General features: G+C 37.9%; 1 protein-coding gene across 1 annotated transcript in view; it reads right to left on the bottom strand.

Moving 5' to 3' along the window:
• Positions 1–16,640, bottom strand: part of VPS13A (vacuolar protein sorting 13 homolog A) — a gene marked incomplete at both ends in the record, with an annotated part of 250,174 nt that overhangs the window by 175,587 nt on the left and 57,947 nt on the right. The window contains 2 exon segments of the mRNA XM_080708999.1: positions 8,068–8,182; positions 8,267–8,453. Of these exon segments, the coding sequence (XP_080565125.1) occupies positions 8,068–8,182; positions 8,267–8,453 (302 nt within the window).

The following is a 16,640-nucleotide window of genomic DNA, read 5'->3' as shown; positions in this document are numbered from 1 at the left end:
TCAATTATTTATCTAGAGTGATTTGTATTATGAGGCACTGTGCTGGGTTCCGGGGCTTACAGCAATGATCTAAATGGACGTAGTTCTTGCCATTTGATTACTCTTTCTCAGTAAGACCCCAAAGTACAGGAAATAAAACTGAGAATCAATAAATGAAATGGATATGGCATCAAACCAAAATGTTTTTGCGCAGCTAAGGAAACAATCAAGAGCCTGAAAGGAGAGCGTACAGATGGAAGAAAATTTTCACCAGCTACTCCTCTGATAGAGGACTAATTATCTAATATCTAGAATACATAAAAGAACTCAAAAAACTTAACAGTAAAAAGAAAAAGCCAACTAAAAAATGGGCATTTCGCCGGGCGTGGTGGCGCACATTTGTAATCCCTGCGCTTGGGAGGCGGAGATAGCAGGTTCGAAGCCAGACGCAGTGGCTTAGGAGACCATGTTTCCAAAAAAAATTTAGTAACTCGGTCTGGGAGTGTAGCCCGGAAGCAGAAGGGTTTCCAGGAACCCCAGTACCACTAAAAAAAATAAATAAATAAAAATAAATAAAAAAAATAAAAAATGGGCATTTCAACTGAGTAAATACTTTTCAAAAGAAATACAATCAAGCCAATAAACATAAAAATGTTCAATCAAAATTACACTGATGCCAGGCATGGTGGGCATGCTTGTAATTCCCCCCACCCCCCCGCGCTTGGGAGGCGGAGATAGGATCGCGCAGGTTCGAAGCCAGCTGTGCTGGCTTAAGAGACCCTGTTTCCAAAAATTAAAAAGTATGAAAAAGGTCTGGGAGTGTAGCCCGGAGGTAGAAGGGCTTCCAGGAGTCCCAGTACCACCAAAAAGAAAAAGAAACCTACACTGAGGCGGGGTGTGGTGGCAACACTTGTAATCCCCTGACTTCGGAGGCTGAGACAGGCAAATCGCGCAGGTTTGAAGCCAGCCTCAGCTGGCTTAAGAGACCCTGTTTCCAAATAAAATATAAAATAGGTCTGGGAGTGTAGCCGGAGGTAGAAGGCCCCTGGGTTCCATCCCCAGTACCACCAAAAAATAAAAAAGAAGAAAAAAACTACACTGAGATTCCACTTAACTCCAGTTAGAATGGCAACCATCAATATATAAACAATAACAAATGCTAGCAAGGATATGGAGAAACAGACTCCAGTAAATACATAAAATTTGAAGTATATGATTTTAATGTAACCTAACATATTATGTAGAGATATTTTAAATTTTAAGCGCTTTAGTGAATATGGAACATATTTTTTAAAATACCATATACTGGTTTTCCAAGATGGCGACGGAGAGATGCAGCGTCTCTCACTAGCTGAAGCAAACTAAGTTCAACTACTGAGACAGAAGTGTCTTAATAAAGAAAAAATTAAATGTACGATCCAAAACAGACTTGGGGAGTATGGCAGAAAAAAATCCAGCAACTGAACTACAAGATTCACCACAACACACAAAGAAAGCAGATAGTGAGCTGAAGACTCAGCAGCTGGCGGAGTGCAGGCGCAGGTGCAGTGGCCTCAGGGACGCTGGCCCAAATGGGACTTTTGGGTCTTTAACATTCCCAGAGAAGCTCTAAAGTCTGAAAGTGACCAGAGAGTTCCAATACCTGAAGTTGCTAGCTAACTGGAGCTCCTGAGCTGCCCTCAACAAAGGCGGCCCCGCAGACACACCTGGAGATCAGCACCCAACAAAGGTGGCCCCACAGACAAGCCCTGAGAACTGGAAGTGAACCTGCTCACCGCGGGAGCGAAAAGTCAGCAGGATACGGGACAGCTGCCAGAGCTTCAGAGCCACAGATTGGACTGCCAGCGTGAATTCAGAGGAGCCACGGACCCAGCGAGCACACAGTGAGTATGATATATGTGAGTGCCAGTGTGCGCAAAGTGGGCCAATTCAACTCCGGGACCAAAGAAGAGCGCTTAAGGCGCAATACCTACACGGGGCCATACTAGGACTGTTATCTCTTTTATTATTATTTTTTCTTTACTATTTTTCTCTCCTTTTATATTTTATTTTTTACTATGGTGGTTTGGTATTGTTTGTTTTACTTTTGGGGTCTTTGGGTTTGTTTGGGTTTTTGGTTTTCTGGGGGGATAAGTTTTTTTTTTTTTTTTCTGGAGAGATAAGTCTTTTCTAAAGTCCTATTACAAACACTGGGCTAAAAACAATACCCACTAACGATGGGAAGACAGCAGAAAACCAGACCTGAGAACTCTGAAAATATGAGATCTAGGAATAATGGAGAAATGACAGAAATCACGAATACTGACCTACAAGAAATACAGGAAGGGGAGTTCCGAATGTTGATCTACAATATGATGAAAGGATTTAAAACAAGCTTAGAGGAGATGAAAGATGAGTTAGAAACACCAAAAAGAATCAGAAAGAGGTCTGGAATGAAAAGAAAGAGTCAATAAATGAAATGAAGTCAGCAATAGGAAGAAATTCTGGAAGATTTGAGGAAATGGAAAGTAGAATATCACTGTTAGAAGACAGTTCATCCAACACCGAAAACACAGTCAATAGTATGCAGAAGTCATTACAGCAACAAAACCTAAACATACAGCAAATATGGGACAACATGAAACGCCCTAACTTACAGATAAAAGGCATTGAAGAAGGGATAGAGGTACAGACCAGGGGCATCCGTAAATCTCTTCACAGAAATAATTTCAGAGAACTTCCCTAACATGGAACAAGAGATAGATCTTCATGTTCAAGAGACATACAGAACACCATTAAGACAAGATCAAAAAAGAATCTCCCCATGCAACATAATAGTCAAAATGACTAACATAGAAGCCAAGGAAAAGATCTTAAAAACAGTGAGAACAAAAGGTGGGGTGACATACAGAGGCAAAATAATAAGAATCACCCCAGACTATACAACCCAGGTCATGAATGCCAGGAGAGACTGGTATGATGTGGTCCAGACCTAGGAAGAAAATAACTTCCAACCGAAGCTATTTTATCCAGCAAAACTACTATTCAAAGTCAAGGGCAAAATAAAAGTATTTCAGGATAAACAAAATCTCAAAAAATTTATGAATTCAAAGCCAACACTAGCGAAAATACTTAAAGAAATAAACCATAAAGAAGAAAAAAGAAGCAGAGTTCAGAACCAGAGAAGAGAGGAAAGTGATCAGAGGGGCTTCTAAGTAAGGAAGAAAGAAAAACCTACCAAACAGATGACAGAACACAAAATGACAGAAAACAAAAATCATATTTCAATAATAACTCTTAACGTCAGAGGACTTAACTCACCAATCAAAAGACATAGATTGGCAATGTGGATCAAAAAACACAACACAAATATATGCTGTTTGCAAGAAACTCACCTAACAGCCAAAGACACTCACAGACTGAAAGTGAAAGGATGGAAAAAGATATACCATGCTACCGGAGAACAAAAAAGGGCAGGGGTAGCAATCCTGATATCCAACAAAACAGACTTTAAACTAAGAATCAATGTAAACTTTAAACTAAGAATTAATTTAAACTTTAAATCAGAAGAGACAAATCAGGGAGCACTTCCTTTTATTAAAAGGAACAATACACCAAGATGATATAATGATAATAAACGTTTATGCTCCAAATGTGAATGCAACCACGTTTGTAAAACAAACCCTTCAGGACATGAGATCTCAAATAGACCCAAATACAAATGGGAGACTTCAATACTCCTCTCACACCACCGGATCGATCTTCAAGGCAAAAGTTGACTAAAGACTCTTTAGAACTAAAGAAAACTATAAACCAAATGGACCTAATAGACATATACAGAACATTTCATCCAGAAACTACAGAATACATTCTTCTCATCAGCCCATGGAACCTTCTCCAAAATAGATCACATCCTGGTACACAAAGAAAGCACCAGCAAATTCAAAAGATGTAATATAATTCCTTGCATCTTTTCAGAACATAATAGAATTAAAGTAGAAATCAACAACAGGAAACTCAAAAGAAACTATGCAAATACGTGGAGACTGAATGATACACTATTGAATGATGAATGGGTAAGAGCAGAAATTAGGGAAGAAGTAAAGAAATTTTTGGAAATAAATGAAAACAGAGACACAACTTACCAAAATCTCTGGGACACTATGAAGGCAGTATTAAGAGGAAAGTTTATTGCATTGAGTGCCCACATAAGGACTCAGAATCACCAAGTTCAGACCCTATTGGCACAACTCAAGGATCTAGAAAGACGGCAACAGTCCAACCCCAAAGCCAGCAGAAGACAGGAAATTATTAAAATCCGAGCAGAAATAAATGAAATAGAGAACAAAAAAAGCAATTCAAAGAATCAACAAAACAAAAAGCCGGTTCTTTGAAAAGGTTAATAGAATTGATAAACCCCTGGGCAACCTAACCAAAAGAAAAAGAGAATCAATGCAAATTACTAAAATTAGAAATGAAAAAGGAGACATCACCACAGATAGTGAAGAAATTCGAAGGATTATCAGAAACTACTTTAAAAATTTATACTCCAATAGACAAGAAAACATGGAAGAAATCGATAGATTCCTAAACACAGTTAACCTACCTAAACTGAACCAAGAGGACATAGCAAGCCTAAACCAACCAACAGCAAACAAGGAAATAGAAATGGCAATAAAAATTCTTCCATCAAAGAAAAGCCCAGGCCCAGATGGGTTTCCAGCTGAATTCTACAAAGCCTTCAGTAAAGAACTAATACCAATACTTCATAACTTATTCCAGGAAATTGAAAGAGATGGAACTCTCCCAAATTCCTTCTACGAGGCCAGTATCACATTAACCCCCAAACCAAATAAAGATACCTCAAGAAAGGAAAACCACAGACCAATATCTTTAATGAACATAGATGCAAAAATTCTAAACAAAATACTAGCCATACGCATTCAAAACCATATCAAGAGAATACTACACCATGATCAAGTTGGTTTCATCCCAGAAAAACAAGGTTGGTTCAACATACGCAAATCAATACATGTCATCCATCACATAAATAGAATCAAGAATAAAAACCACATCATCATAGCAATAGATGCTGAAAAAGCCTTCGACAAAATCCAACACCCATTCATGTTAAAATCACTACAGAAAATTGGAACAAAAGGAACATACCTCAACATCATTAAGGCAATATACAACAAACCCAAAGCCAACATTATACTGAATGGGGAAAAACTGCAAGAATTTCCCCTAAAATCGGGAACAAGACAAGGATGTCCACTATCACCACTCCTCTTCAATATAGTCCTTGAGACTCTTGCCACAGCAGTAAGACAAGAGAAGGAAATCAAAGGAATTCAAATAAGAAGAGAGGAATTAAAATTATCCTTATTTGCAGATGACATGATCCTTTACCTAGAAGACCCTAAGAACTCAACCAAAAGACTTCTGGAGTTAATTAACAAATTCAGCAAAGTTGCAGGATACAAAATCAACCTAAAGAAATCAGAGGCTTTTCTTTATACCAACAATGAATCCACAATGAAAGAAATAAAACAATCAATTCCATTCACTATAACCTCAAAACCAATAAAATACCTAGGAATAAACCTAACCAAAGATGTAAAAGACCTCTACAACAAAAACTATAAAACATTAAAGAAAGAAATTGAGCCGGGCGTGGTGGCGCACGCTTGTAATCCCCGCGCTTGGGAGGCGGAGACAGGAGGATCGCGCAGGTTCGAAGCCAGCCGCGCGCTGGCTTAGGAGACCCTGTTTCTAAATAAAAATATAAAAATAGGTCTGGGAGTGTAGCCCAGAGGTAGAAGGGCTTCCAGGAACCCCAGTACCACCAAAAAAAAAAAAAAAGAAAAGAAATTGAAGAAGACCTTGGAAGATGGAAAGACCTCCCGTGCTCGTGGATAGGCAGAATAAATATCATCAAAATGGCCATTCTGCCAAAAATGATTTATAGATTCAGTGCAATTCCCATTAAAATACCAAATACATTCTTCACAGACCTAGAAAAAGCTATCATGAACTTTATATGGAGAAAGAAAAGACCCAGAATAGCCAGAGCAATTCTCAGCAACAAGAATCACGCAGGAGGCATCACAATCCCAGACTTCAAACTATACTACAGATCAATAGTAGTAAAAACAGCATGGTACTGGCACAATAACAGGTACACTGACCAGTGGAACAGAATAGAAGATACAGAAACAAATCCACACACCTACAGTCAATTAATCTTTGACAAAGGGGCCAAACTCATACGCTGGAGAAAAGACAGCCTTTTCAACAAATGGTGCTGGGAGAACTGGCTATCCATTTGTAGAAAGATGGAACTAAACCCCTATATCTCACCATGCACAGGAATCAACTCGAGATGGATCAAAGACTTAGAAATCAGACCAGAGACTGTTAAGTTATTAGAGGAGAACATAGGCTCATCACCACAACATATAGGCACAGGCAGTAACTTTCTCAACAAAATCTCCAAAGCTCAGGAAATTAAAGCAAGAATGAACAAGTGGGATAGCATCAAACTAAAAAGTTTCTTCTCATCAAAGGAAACCATCAAGAACCTAAAGAGGAAGCCTACAGAATGGGAGAAGATCTTTACCAGTCACCACTCCGATAGGGGGCTAATATCCAGAATATACAAAGAGCTCAAAAGACTCTGCACTAGCAAAACAAACAACCCAATCAAGAAATGGACAACTGAAATGAATAGACACTTTACAAAAGAGGAGATACAAATGGCCAATAGATTCATGAAAAGATGTTCTTCCTCATTAGCCATCAGGGAGATACAAATCAAAACTACACTGAGATTCCATCTAACCCCAGTCAGATTGGCAAGCATAAAGAAATCAAACAATAATAAATGCTGGCGAGGATGTGGGGAAAGAGGAACTCTTTTACATTGTTGGTGGGAGTGCAAACTAGTTCAGCCACTATGGAGATCTGTGTGGAGATTCCTTAGAAAACTGGGAATAGATCCACCATTCGATCCAGCTTTACCACTCCTGGGTATTTTTCCAAAGGGGTTGAAAACAGAGAACTACAACAACATATGCATACCTATGTTCATAGCAGCACAATTTGTAATAGCCAAAATTTGAAAACAACCTAGGCCCCCATCAACAAATGAATGGTTTGCAAAGTTATGGGAAATAAACACAATGGAATTCTATTCAGCTATAAAGAAGAACAAAATCACGTCATTTGTAACAAGATGGAAAGGGCTGGAAAGCATGTTAAGTGAGATCAGCCAAACACAGAAAGAGAAGGGACATATATTTCCTCTAATATGCCCAAACAAGTGAGCATTGGGGATACCAGAGGGACTCCAGATAATGGAAGGGAAATCTCAGCAAAGTTTGAATGGAAAACTAAGAGAGGAAGGAGGCTGAACTTGATTGATGAGCGGCTATTTCCAAATAGGTGTAAAAGTACGAATATAGCAAGGTTAGCCTGGGTATTAAGTATCGGGAGGGGGGAAGGGAAACGAGCGGGGGAGAGGGCACCAAATACAGATTAAATGTATAACATTTACTTTCAATAAAATAAATTTAAAAAAATAAAATAAAATACCATATACTGGGCAAGAAAGCAAGTCTCAACAAACTGAAAAGCATTAAAATCATAGAGATTATCTCTATAGTGAGCTATTTTCAAAACTGAATTTGTAATTTTAAATCTTCCCACAAAAAAAAATCTCCAAGCCCAATTGATTTTACTGCTAAGCTCTGCCAAACATTTAAGGAAGAAATAGCATCCCCTTCTATTCCAAAGAATAAAAAAGGATGAAACTTTCATTTTCTGAGACTAATATATCAAACTTCAGAATATATCATGAAAGGAAAAAAATGACCTGCTATTGTCAAAAGGAGGCCCTAACATCATAAACAAAATAAAAACATGGTTACTTAGCAAAAGCTGAGTATAAAATGATTGTTATGTTTGCCTGTAAACAGAATAGATCCAAATTAGTTTCCATTAAATTGTATAAAATATATAAATAAATTTAAATTTTACCATAATCATATTAACATAAATAGGAGTTTAATATAGAGTCCAGTATTTAATTTATCAACATTAATTTACCTGTTGCTGTCTTATCTCGAAATTCTTCAAGCTTTGTCAAAGTCACTGAAGTGAGCTGTGCTAGATGTACCTCCTTCGGGGGTCTGAAGAATTCCACAATACTATTCACTGTCCTCTGTTAAACAAGCATCAGTAATATGAAGCACAGATGCAAAGCGAAATGGATTCTTAAAACTTGGTAATGTAAAAAACTGCTTACTGCATCATATATTATTTCCAGAGGTTCAGCTTCTATGATACACCTTTGAGCAGCAGTTTCATCTAAAGGATTTGTCTCAAAAATAATTTGGAAGAGTGACATATCATCCAATGAAGACAGGAGGCAGGGTTTGTTGGAATTATTTGGTAAGCCAGTAACATGAAATGAATCTATTCTGGTTTCAAATCTGTATGAAAAAGGACAAGACAAAAATTAAGAGTCAATACAGACTTCCGGGAAGATGGTGACCGAGAAAAGCGGGGCTTAAGAGCCCCGCTAACAACCAATCTCTATTACCACAAAATCAGCGCCTTTCATAGCCAGAAAACACCATCACCAGAGAAACATAAAAATCACCAGCCCCAGAGAGGAGGGAGTCTCAGATCTCAGAGCCACAGAGGAGATATGCCGACCTCATGGCCAAGGACGCGGCAGCAGCGCCTTACTGCCGGCGGCAGTGGCGAGCTCACCGGACGGCTATGGCTACAGACCAATGCACTCAACAGCCCACCAGGCTTCAGAGAGGAGCGATGGACAGCGAGCCGAGGTGAGCCGCTGTGGAATAGCCCAGACAGCGAGCCGAGGTGAGCCACTGCGGAAGAGCCCAGACAGCGAGCCGATGTGAGCCGCTGCGGAAGACCCCGGCGGGATTCGGCAGATTTTTCGGCGCAGGGAGCATCTAAAGCTCCCAGTGGCTGGGCTCAGCACACGCTGCAGGGACTCAGAGCGGAGTTCAAAAACAGAGAAGAAATACGCCAGCCTCACGGCAAAGGGTGTGGCAGTGGTGCCATATTGCCACCAGCAGCAGCGGCAGCAGCAGCGAATTCACTGAGTCCACTACAGCTCCATCTGCGTATTCAACAACAGTGAGTCAAATTGCGGGTCCCAGAAGAGAAATCCCAGTACTGACTCCAGGGACTTGACCCAGTGGGGGAGGGACGGTGGCAGAGACGCGCAACCTGGCACCCCCCATAGTCTAAAGCAGCCTCTATTGACTCCCTGGGTCTGAGACTTTGCGATACAACCCAGTAAAGGAGTAGTGGTGCCTGAGATACCACAGACTCGAGATCCAGAGCACCTTATGTGAAGTCGTAGTGACCCAAGGGAAGAACCCAGAGAAGACACAAACTCCCGAAATCATAGAAAAGAGGAACAACAATGGAGCAATGAATGCCCACAATCCCACAACATCAGAACCCGATAAAACAGAAATTCAGAGATTTCTAGAAGATCAAATCAGGAAAATAACTGTAGAAATAATAGAGGTGTTTCGAAAATAATTCAGAGAGAGCCCAAAAGAGATAAAGGATGCAATTAATGAAGTAAAGGCCTCAATTCAAAGTACAAACAACCGATTAGACCACATGGAGAATAGAATCTCGCTCTTAGAAGATGAGCAATCCAAAAAGGAACGCATAGTTTCTAATCTAGAAAAAAATATCCGACAGCAGGAATCTGACATTGAAGAAATATGGGCCCATTTTAAGAGAGCTAACCTAAGAATAATTGGAATAGAGGAGGGAAAAGAAGGTGAAACCAAAGGGATCAACAATCTCTTCAAGGAAGCAATTGCAGAAAATTTTCCAAACATAGAGCAAGAGGTCGATACACAGGTCCAGGAAACTTATAGAACTCCCTTTAGACAGGATCAGAGAAGAGGATCCCCACACCACATAATTGTCAAAATGACCAATGTGGAAGCCAAGCAGAGAATCTTAAAGGCAACAAAAACAAAGGGCCAACTGACATTCAGAGGCAAACCAATTAGAATCACTCCAGACTTCCCAAACCAAGTCATGAGAGACAGAAGGGCTTGGAGTAACATATTCCAAACTCTGAAAGAAAACAACTTCCAGCCAAAAATTTCCTACCCAGCAAAACTTTCTATCAAATTAGATGGAGAAGTAAGAAGCTTCCATGACAAACAGAAACTGAAGGAATTTATGTCTTCAAAACCAGCACTAGAGAAAATACTCAAAGAGATTAACTACAAAGAAGAAATAGGTAACACACACCAGAACCAGAGAAACAAGATTTTCTATCCAACAGACAAATAAGATTAGTTATCTGTGGAGATTCATTACTTATGTTAGTCTTTTACCTATCTCTAAATTGTATTGTTTGCTTTTATTGTTAATTTTTAGAATTTCTAGTTGGAATATTAATATACCTTCAGATATAGCATTTGGAAATATTTTATCCCATTCTATCAGTAACTTTTAACTCTGTTTACATTGTCTTTGGATATACAATATTTTATTTTTAGGGAGTTTGTATACCCTTTTGTTGCCTGTGCCATTGAAATCATATCCAAGAAATCACTGCCAATTTCAATGTTGTAAGGTTTTTGACCCAGATTTTCTTCTAAAAGTTTATATATAGTATTAAGATTTATTTTAGGTCTTTTATCTATTTTGAGTTAATATTTGTATATGGGATTAGGTAAGGGTCCAATTTTATTCTTTTTCATGTAATTATTATTTTTCAACACTATTTAGTTAAAAGATTATTATTTCCTCCACCAAATGTTTGTGGAAACCTTGTCAAAAATAACTTGACAATATATGGAAGAATGTATCTCTAGGCTTTTATTTAACTCCAATGGTTTATATATCTGCCTTTATAACAGTACTACACTGTTTCAATTATTGTAGCTTTATATGGTTTGAAATTAGAAAATTTATATCTTCTAGCTTTGTTCTTTTTTGAGATCGTTTTGGGTATCTAGAGTCCATATTACATATTAGGATAGATTTTTTTCTGAACAATAAATATATAAATATATGATAGTTTCACCTAAAAAAAAAAAAAGAAAAAAATATTCTCTGGTAAGAAAGAAAGCAAAAAGAAATATTGAAATGTTATCTTTAAGTCGTCAAAAGCTTGGTATCAGACAAATGAAACTGTTTTGTGAGATTATCATTTTTAATTTTAGTAAATTGCTATAATACTAGATGTCAATCACTAAGCCAAGCATGGAAAGGAGGGATGGGGAGGGAATGGGGTGGGGATTAGGTAGGGGCTAAATGGGTGATGTGTGCATGTAATGTCTACAAAAGTTTTTTGTATCCCACTATGATGTATGAATATAGTGCACCAATAAAAAATAAATAAATAAATAAATAAATAAATAAAAAGAAAAAAAATAAAATGAAAAAAAAATTAAGAGTCAATACAATTGTAAGAAAGTTTTCAAATTAAGGGTGATAAAATAAAAATGAATGAAGACAACTTCATTTTGCATTTCCCTCAAGTCCAATCCATTCACATATACAATGATTTTTCTGACTTGACAAAGCTTATTTCACATAAGCATATTCACGTGTTCATTTCTATATTTTAAAAAAGCTATGATAAACTATTATTTGGTGTAGTTATTGATAAAATCTAAAGCTAAAATAACAGTACTTTCCTACACTGGTTAATCAAAATTAAAAAGTTATACCTAACACAATTTTCTTTTTTTCTTTTTTTTTTTTTTCCGTGCTGGGGATGGAACCCAGGGGCATTCTACCTCCAAGCTACACAGCCAGCCCTATTTTCTATTCTTTATTTTGAAACAGGGTCTCACTGAGTTGCAAAGGGCCTCACTAAGTAGCTGAGGCTGTCCTCAAACCGTGATTCTCCTGTTTCAGCCTCCCAAATGCTGGGATTAAAAGTTTGCACCACCACACCTGGCCTAACACAATTTTATAAGAACTTTCTGTTCTAAGATTTAAAATAAACAAAAAGCAACTACCGAACCGATCTAGAATGGTTCTGTAAGGAGCTTAGCAATCCATCTCCCCAGGGAATCAACCATGAACCAACTGGTGAAAATTTAAGTTTCAGGAAATCAGCCTACGGGCATATTGCAACAGAAAAATCTTTACTCAGGACAATCTACCACAAATAGGTAAGAAGAAGAAAGTCTATGGCATCAGAGCCCACACCGTGTTACTGAAGATCTACACTACACAAATGCAGCTAAGCTGATGCCACTCTTCCCTCAGCTCCAAGTATAAGGTATAGTTTCACTTTGGGAATAAAAGGCAGCCAGTACCTCTCTCTCTTTCACACACACGCATACGTACCAGCTACATGTTGCAAAAGCTCTGTTCCAGGTAGAACAGAATGAGTGCTCTGACCCACAAGCCACAAACACCCTGGTTGCCCATCTACTATTTTGTTCCTAAGGCTTGAGTTCCATTCTAGAAGAGGTAAGCACCTAGCAGTGAAGTTGCTATAGCACATGTGTCACTCTGAGAAGTGGGTTCAGGGCACCTATCTGCATCTCCTACACAGGGCAGTTTCAAGTGTAGAGGCAGACTGAAAGAACTGGAAGCTCTGCCCAAGGGGCTGACATTATAACACGGAAAGTTCACGCTTAAAAGCACTGTTGAAAACAATGGCAAATGTCTATGAAACTAGGAGCAAACAGCATTGGCTGAACATTCAGAGGCTTAACAAAGAACAAGGGTAAGAGAAAATGAAGCAGGTTTTTCCTGGGATCACACTCACCCTACAACAGGGAATGCTTGGTACATATCCTAGGCTGTAGCCTCTTAGACAAAATTAGAGCAGAAAGCCAGTAAGACTTGTACCAATAAACGACAGCATTCATATGGCTCAAGGTACTTAAGGGTAGTTTTTTGTTATTTGTTTGTTTTTACCAATTATTAAAGTTATTTTAACCCAGGGATGACTCCTATCATTAAGAAGTGTGAACTAATATGAATTCACATTCATCCCTGATGGTCCAGAACATTGTGAGCATACCCACATCTATGCCACTGCAGAGAAGGAACTCATGAGCTACTAGTCCCTGGCTGAAAATGAACAGAACTGTAAACTCACTGAAATGTGAAAGCAGCCTCCAAACCACATACAGATCCAATGCTAAGTATGAAAATCTAACTAGTTCAGGGGTCTTAAGCATAACCTTTACCAGTAAGTAGCTTTTGCTGACACTGGAACAGCCTTTAGAAAAGTAGGTAAAAAGTAAAAATCAGGAGGAAAAAAAATCAGCAGTAACATCAGAGATTCCATGCTCATAATGCCAAGCAATTACATAAACAAATGACCAAAACAAACAATAACAAGTACCTATGCATCAGAATCTAGACACTATTATCTAAAATGTGTGGTTTTCTTCTTTTTTTGTTTTTTGGTAGTACTGGGAATGAAACCCCGGGGTATTGCACATCCAAGCTACACCCTCAGCCCTATTTTTTATTCTTTTATAAGAAACTGGGTCTCACTTAGTTGCAAAGGACCTCACTAAGTAGCTGAGGCTGTCCTTGAACCACGATCCTCCTGAAATAGAGAATAAATTAAAAAATAGAATTAAAGAAACAAAAAGCTGGTTCTTTGAAAGGATTAACAAGATCAACAAACACCTAGCTAACTTAACCAAAAGGAGAGAATTAACACAAATTATTAAAATCAGAAACAAAATCACCACAAAAGTGGGGAAATTCAGAGGATCATCAAAAACTATCTTGAAAATGTGTATTCCAATAAACTAGAAAACATGAAAGAAATCCACAGATCTACGCACATATAACCTATCTAAATTGAATCAAGAGAATATATAAAACCTAAAACGACCAATACCAAGCAAAAAAATAAAGTAATAAAAATCTGGCCATCAAAGAGAAACCTAGGTCCAGACAGGTTTCTAGCTGAAATCTACAAACTTTTAGGAAAGAACTAAACCCAATACTTCATAAATTATTCCATGAACTCAAGAGATGAAATTCTTCTATAATCCTTCTATGAGGCCAGTATCATATTAATACTAAAACCAAATAAAGATACCTCAAGAAAAGAAAATTACAAACCAGTATCATTGATGAACATACATGCATAAATTCTAAACAAATACTAGCCCATGCACATTCAAAACCATATCAAGAAAGTTGTATACCACAACCAAGTTGGTTTCATCTCAGGAAAGCAAGGCTGGTTCAACATACACAAATCAATACATGTTATTCAGCACATAAATAGAACTGAGAACAAAAATCACATGATCATATCAATAGATGCTGAAAAAACACTGGATAAAATCTAACACCCATTCATGTTAAAAACACTGCAGAAAATTGGCATGGAAGGAACATATCTCAACATCATTAAGGCAATATACAATAAAACCAAAGCCAACATTATACTGAATGGGGAAAAACTGCAAGAATTCCCTTTAAAATCAGGAAAAACACTAGGATGCCCATTATCGTAACTCTTTTCAATATAGTCCTTGAGACTCTTATAACAGCAATAAGACAATAGAAGGATATCAAAGGAATTCAAATAGGAAAAGAATTAAAATTATCTTTGTTTGCAGATAACATGACCCTATATCTAGAAGACCCCAAAACTCAACCAAAAGACTACTGGGGTTGAATAACCATTCACCAAAGTAGTGCGAAACAAAATAAACCTAAAGAAATCAGTAGCTTTTCTATTTGTCAACCATGAATCCACAGAGAAAGAAATACAGAAAACAAATCTATCCTCAATAACCTCAAAACCAATAAAATACCTAGGAATAAACCTAACCAAAGATGTAAAAGATCTCTACCAATAAAAATTATAAAACACTAAAGAAAAAATTGAAAAAGACACTGGGAGATGAAACGATCTCCCTTATTTTTGGGAAGGCAGAATAAATATCATCAAAATGGCCATTCTACCAAAAGTGACCTACAGAATCAATGCAATCCCTATCAAAATACCATTGTCATTCTTCATAGACCTATCAAAATCAGCCATAAATTTCATATGGAGGAATAAAACACCCAGAATAGCCAAAGCAATTCTCAACAATAAGGAACAAGTAGGAGGCATCACAATTCCTGACTTCAAATTATACTAGAGAGCTATATTTAAAACAGCATGATACTGGGCACAAAAACAAGCATAAAGACCAGTGGAACAGAACAGGAGACACAGAAACATCCACATATAGTCAACAGCTCTTTGACAAAGGGGTCAAATACACATGTTGGAGAAAAAACAGGCTTTTCACAAATGGTGCTAGAAAAACTGGCTATCCATTTGTAAAAAACATGAAAATAAGTCCTTACCTCTCACCCTGCACAGAAATCAACTCAAGATGAATCAAAGATCTGGAAGTTAGACCAGAGACTGTGACGCTATTAGAGGAAGGCATAGGTTCACTTCAACATATAGGTAGTAACTTCCTCAACAAGATCTCCAAAGCTCAGGAAATTAAAACAAGAATTAACAAGTGAGATGGTATCAAACTAAAAAGTTTCTGATCATCAAAGGAAATCATCAAGAGTCTAAAGAAAAAGCCTACACAATGGGAGAATATCTTAACCAACCACCACTGTGATAGAGGGCTAATATCTAGAAAATACAAAGAACTTAAAAAACTTTACACTAGAAAAACAACCCAATCAAGAAGTGGGCAACTGAACTGGACACTTCACAAAAGAAGAGATACAAATAGCTAATGGATAAATTAAAAAAATGTTCAAAATCATTCGCAATCAGAGATGCAATTCAAAACTACACTGAGATTCCATCTAACCCCAATCAGAATGGCAATCATAAAGAAGTCAAATAACAATAAATGTTGGCAAGGATGTGGGGAAATAGGAACTCTTCTACACTGCTGGTAGAAGTGCAAACTAGTTTAGCCACTATGGAGATCAGTGTAGAGATTCCTTTAGAAAAATGGGAATAGATCCACCAAATGATCCAACAATACCACTCCTGGGTATCTTTTCAGAGGGTCTGAGCTTTCCCAGGGGCTTTTCTACCTCCGGGCTATACTCCCAGACCTATTTTATACTTTATTTGGAAACAGAGTCTCACTAAGTTGCTGAGAGCCTCACTAAGTAGCTGAGGCTGGCTTCAAACCTGTGTGGTCCTCCTGTCTCAGCCTCCCAAGCGCTGGGATTACAAGCATGCGCCACCACACCCAGCCTTTTCAGAGGGGTTGAAACCAGACAACTATAGTAATATAGAATGCCATGTTCACAGCAATACAATTCATAATAACCAAATTATGGAACCAACCTAGGTATCCATCAACAGATGAATGGATTAGAAATTATGGGATATCCACAAAATGAAATTCTACTTAGCAATAAGGAGGAACAAAATTACATCATTTGCAAGAAAATGAAAATACCTAGAGAATGTTAAGTGAAATTAGCCAATCAGAAAGTGAAGGGTCATGCTTTCTCAAATATGCACAAGCTAGGGAATATTTCAGATACCATAGGGACTCCAGATAATGGAGGAGACATTCAGTGGAGCCAGCAAGGAAGGGTAGGGAAAGGAGAAGACTGAGGTTCATGAATGGAAATACTACCATTGACTATGTGTATATATGTGAATATACCATCGTCAACCTGGA

This window comes from Muscardinus avellanarius (genome assembly GCF_963383645.1).
Source record: "Muscardinus avellanarius genome assembly, chromosome: 13".
Lineage (NCBI taxonomy): Eukaryota > Metazoa > Chordata > Mammalia > Rodentia > Gliridae > Muscardinus > Muscardinus avellanarius.
This window is presented reverse-complemented; position numbering and strand designations above follow the sequence as displayed.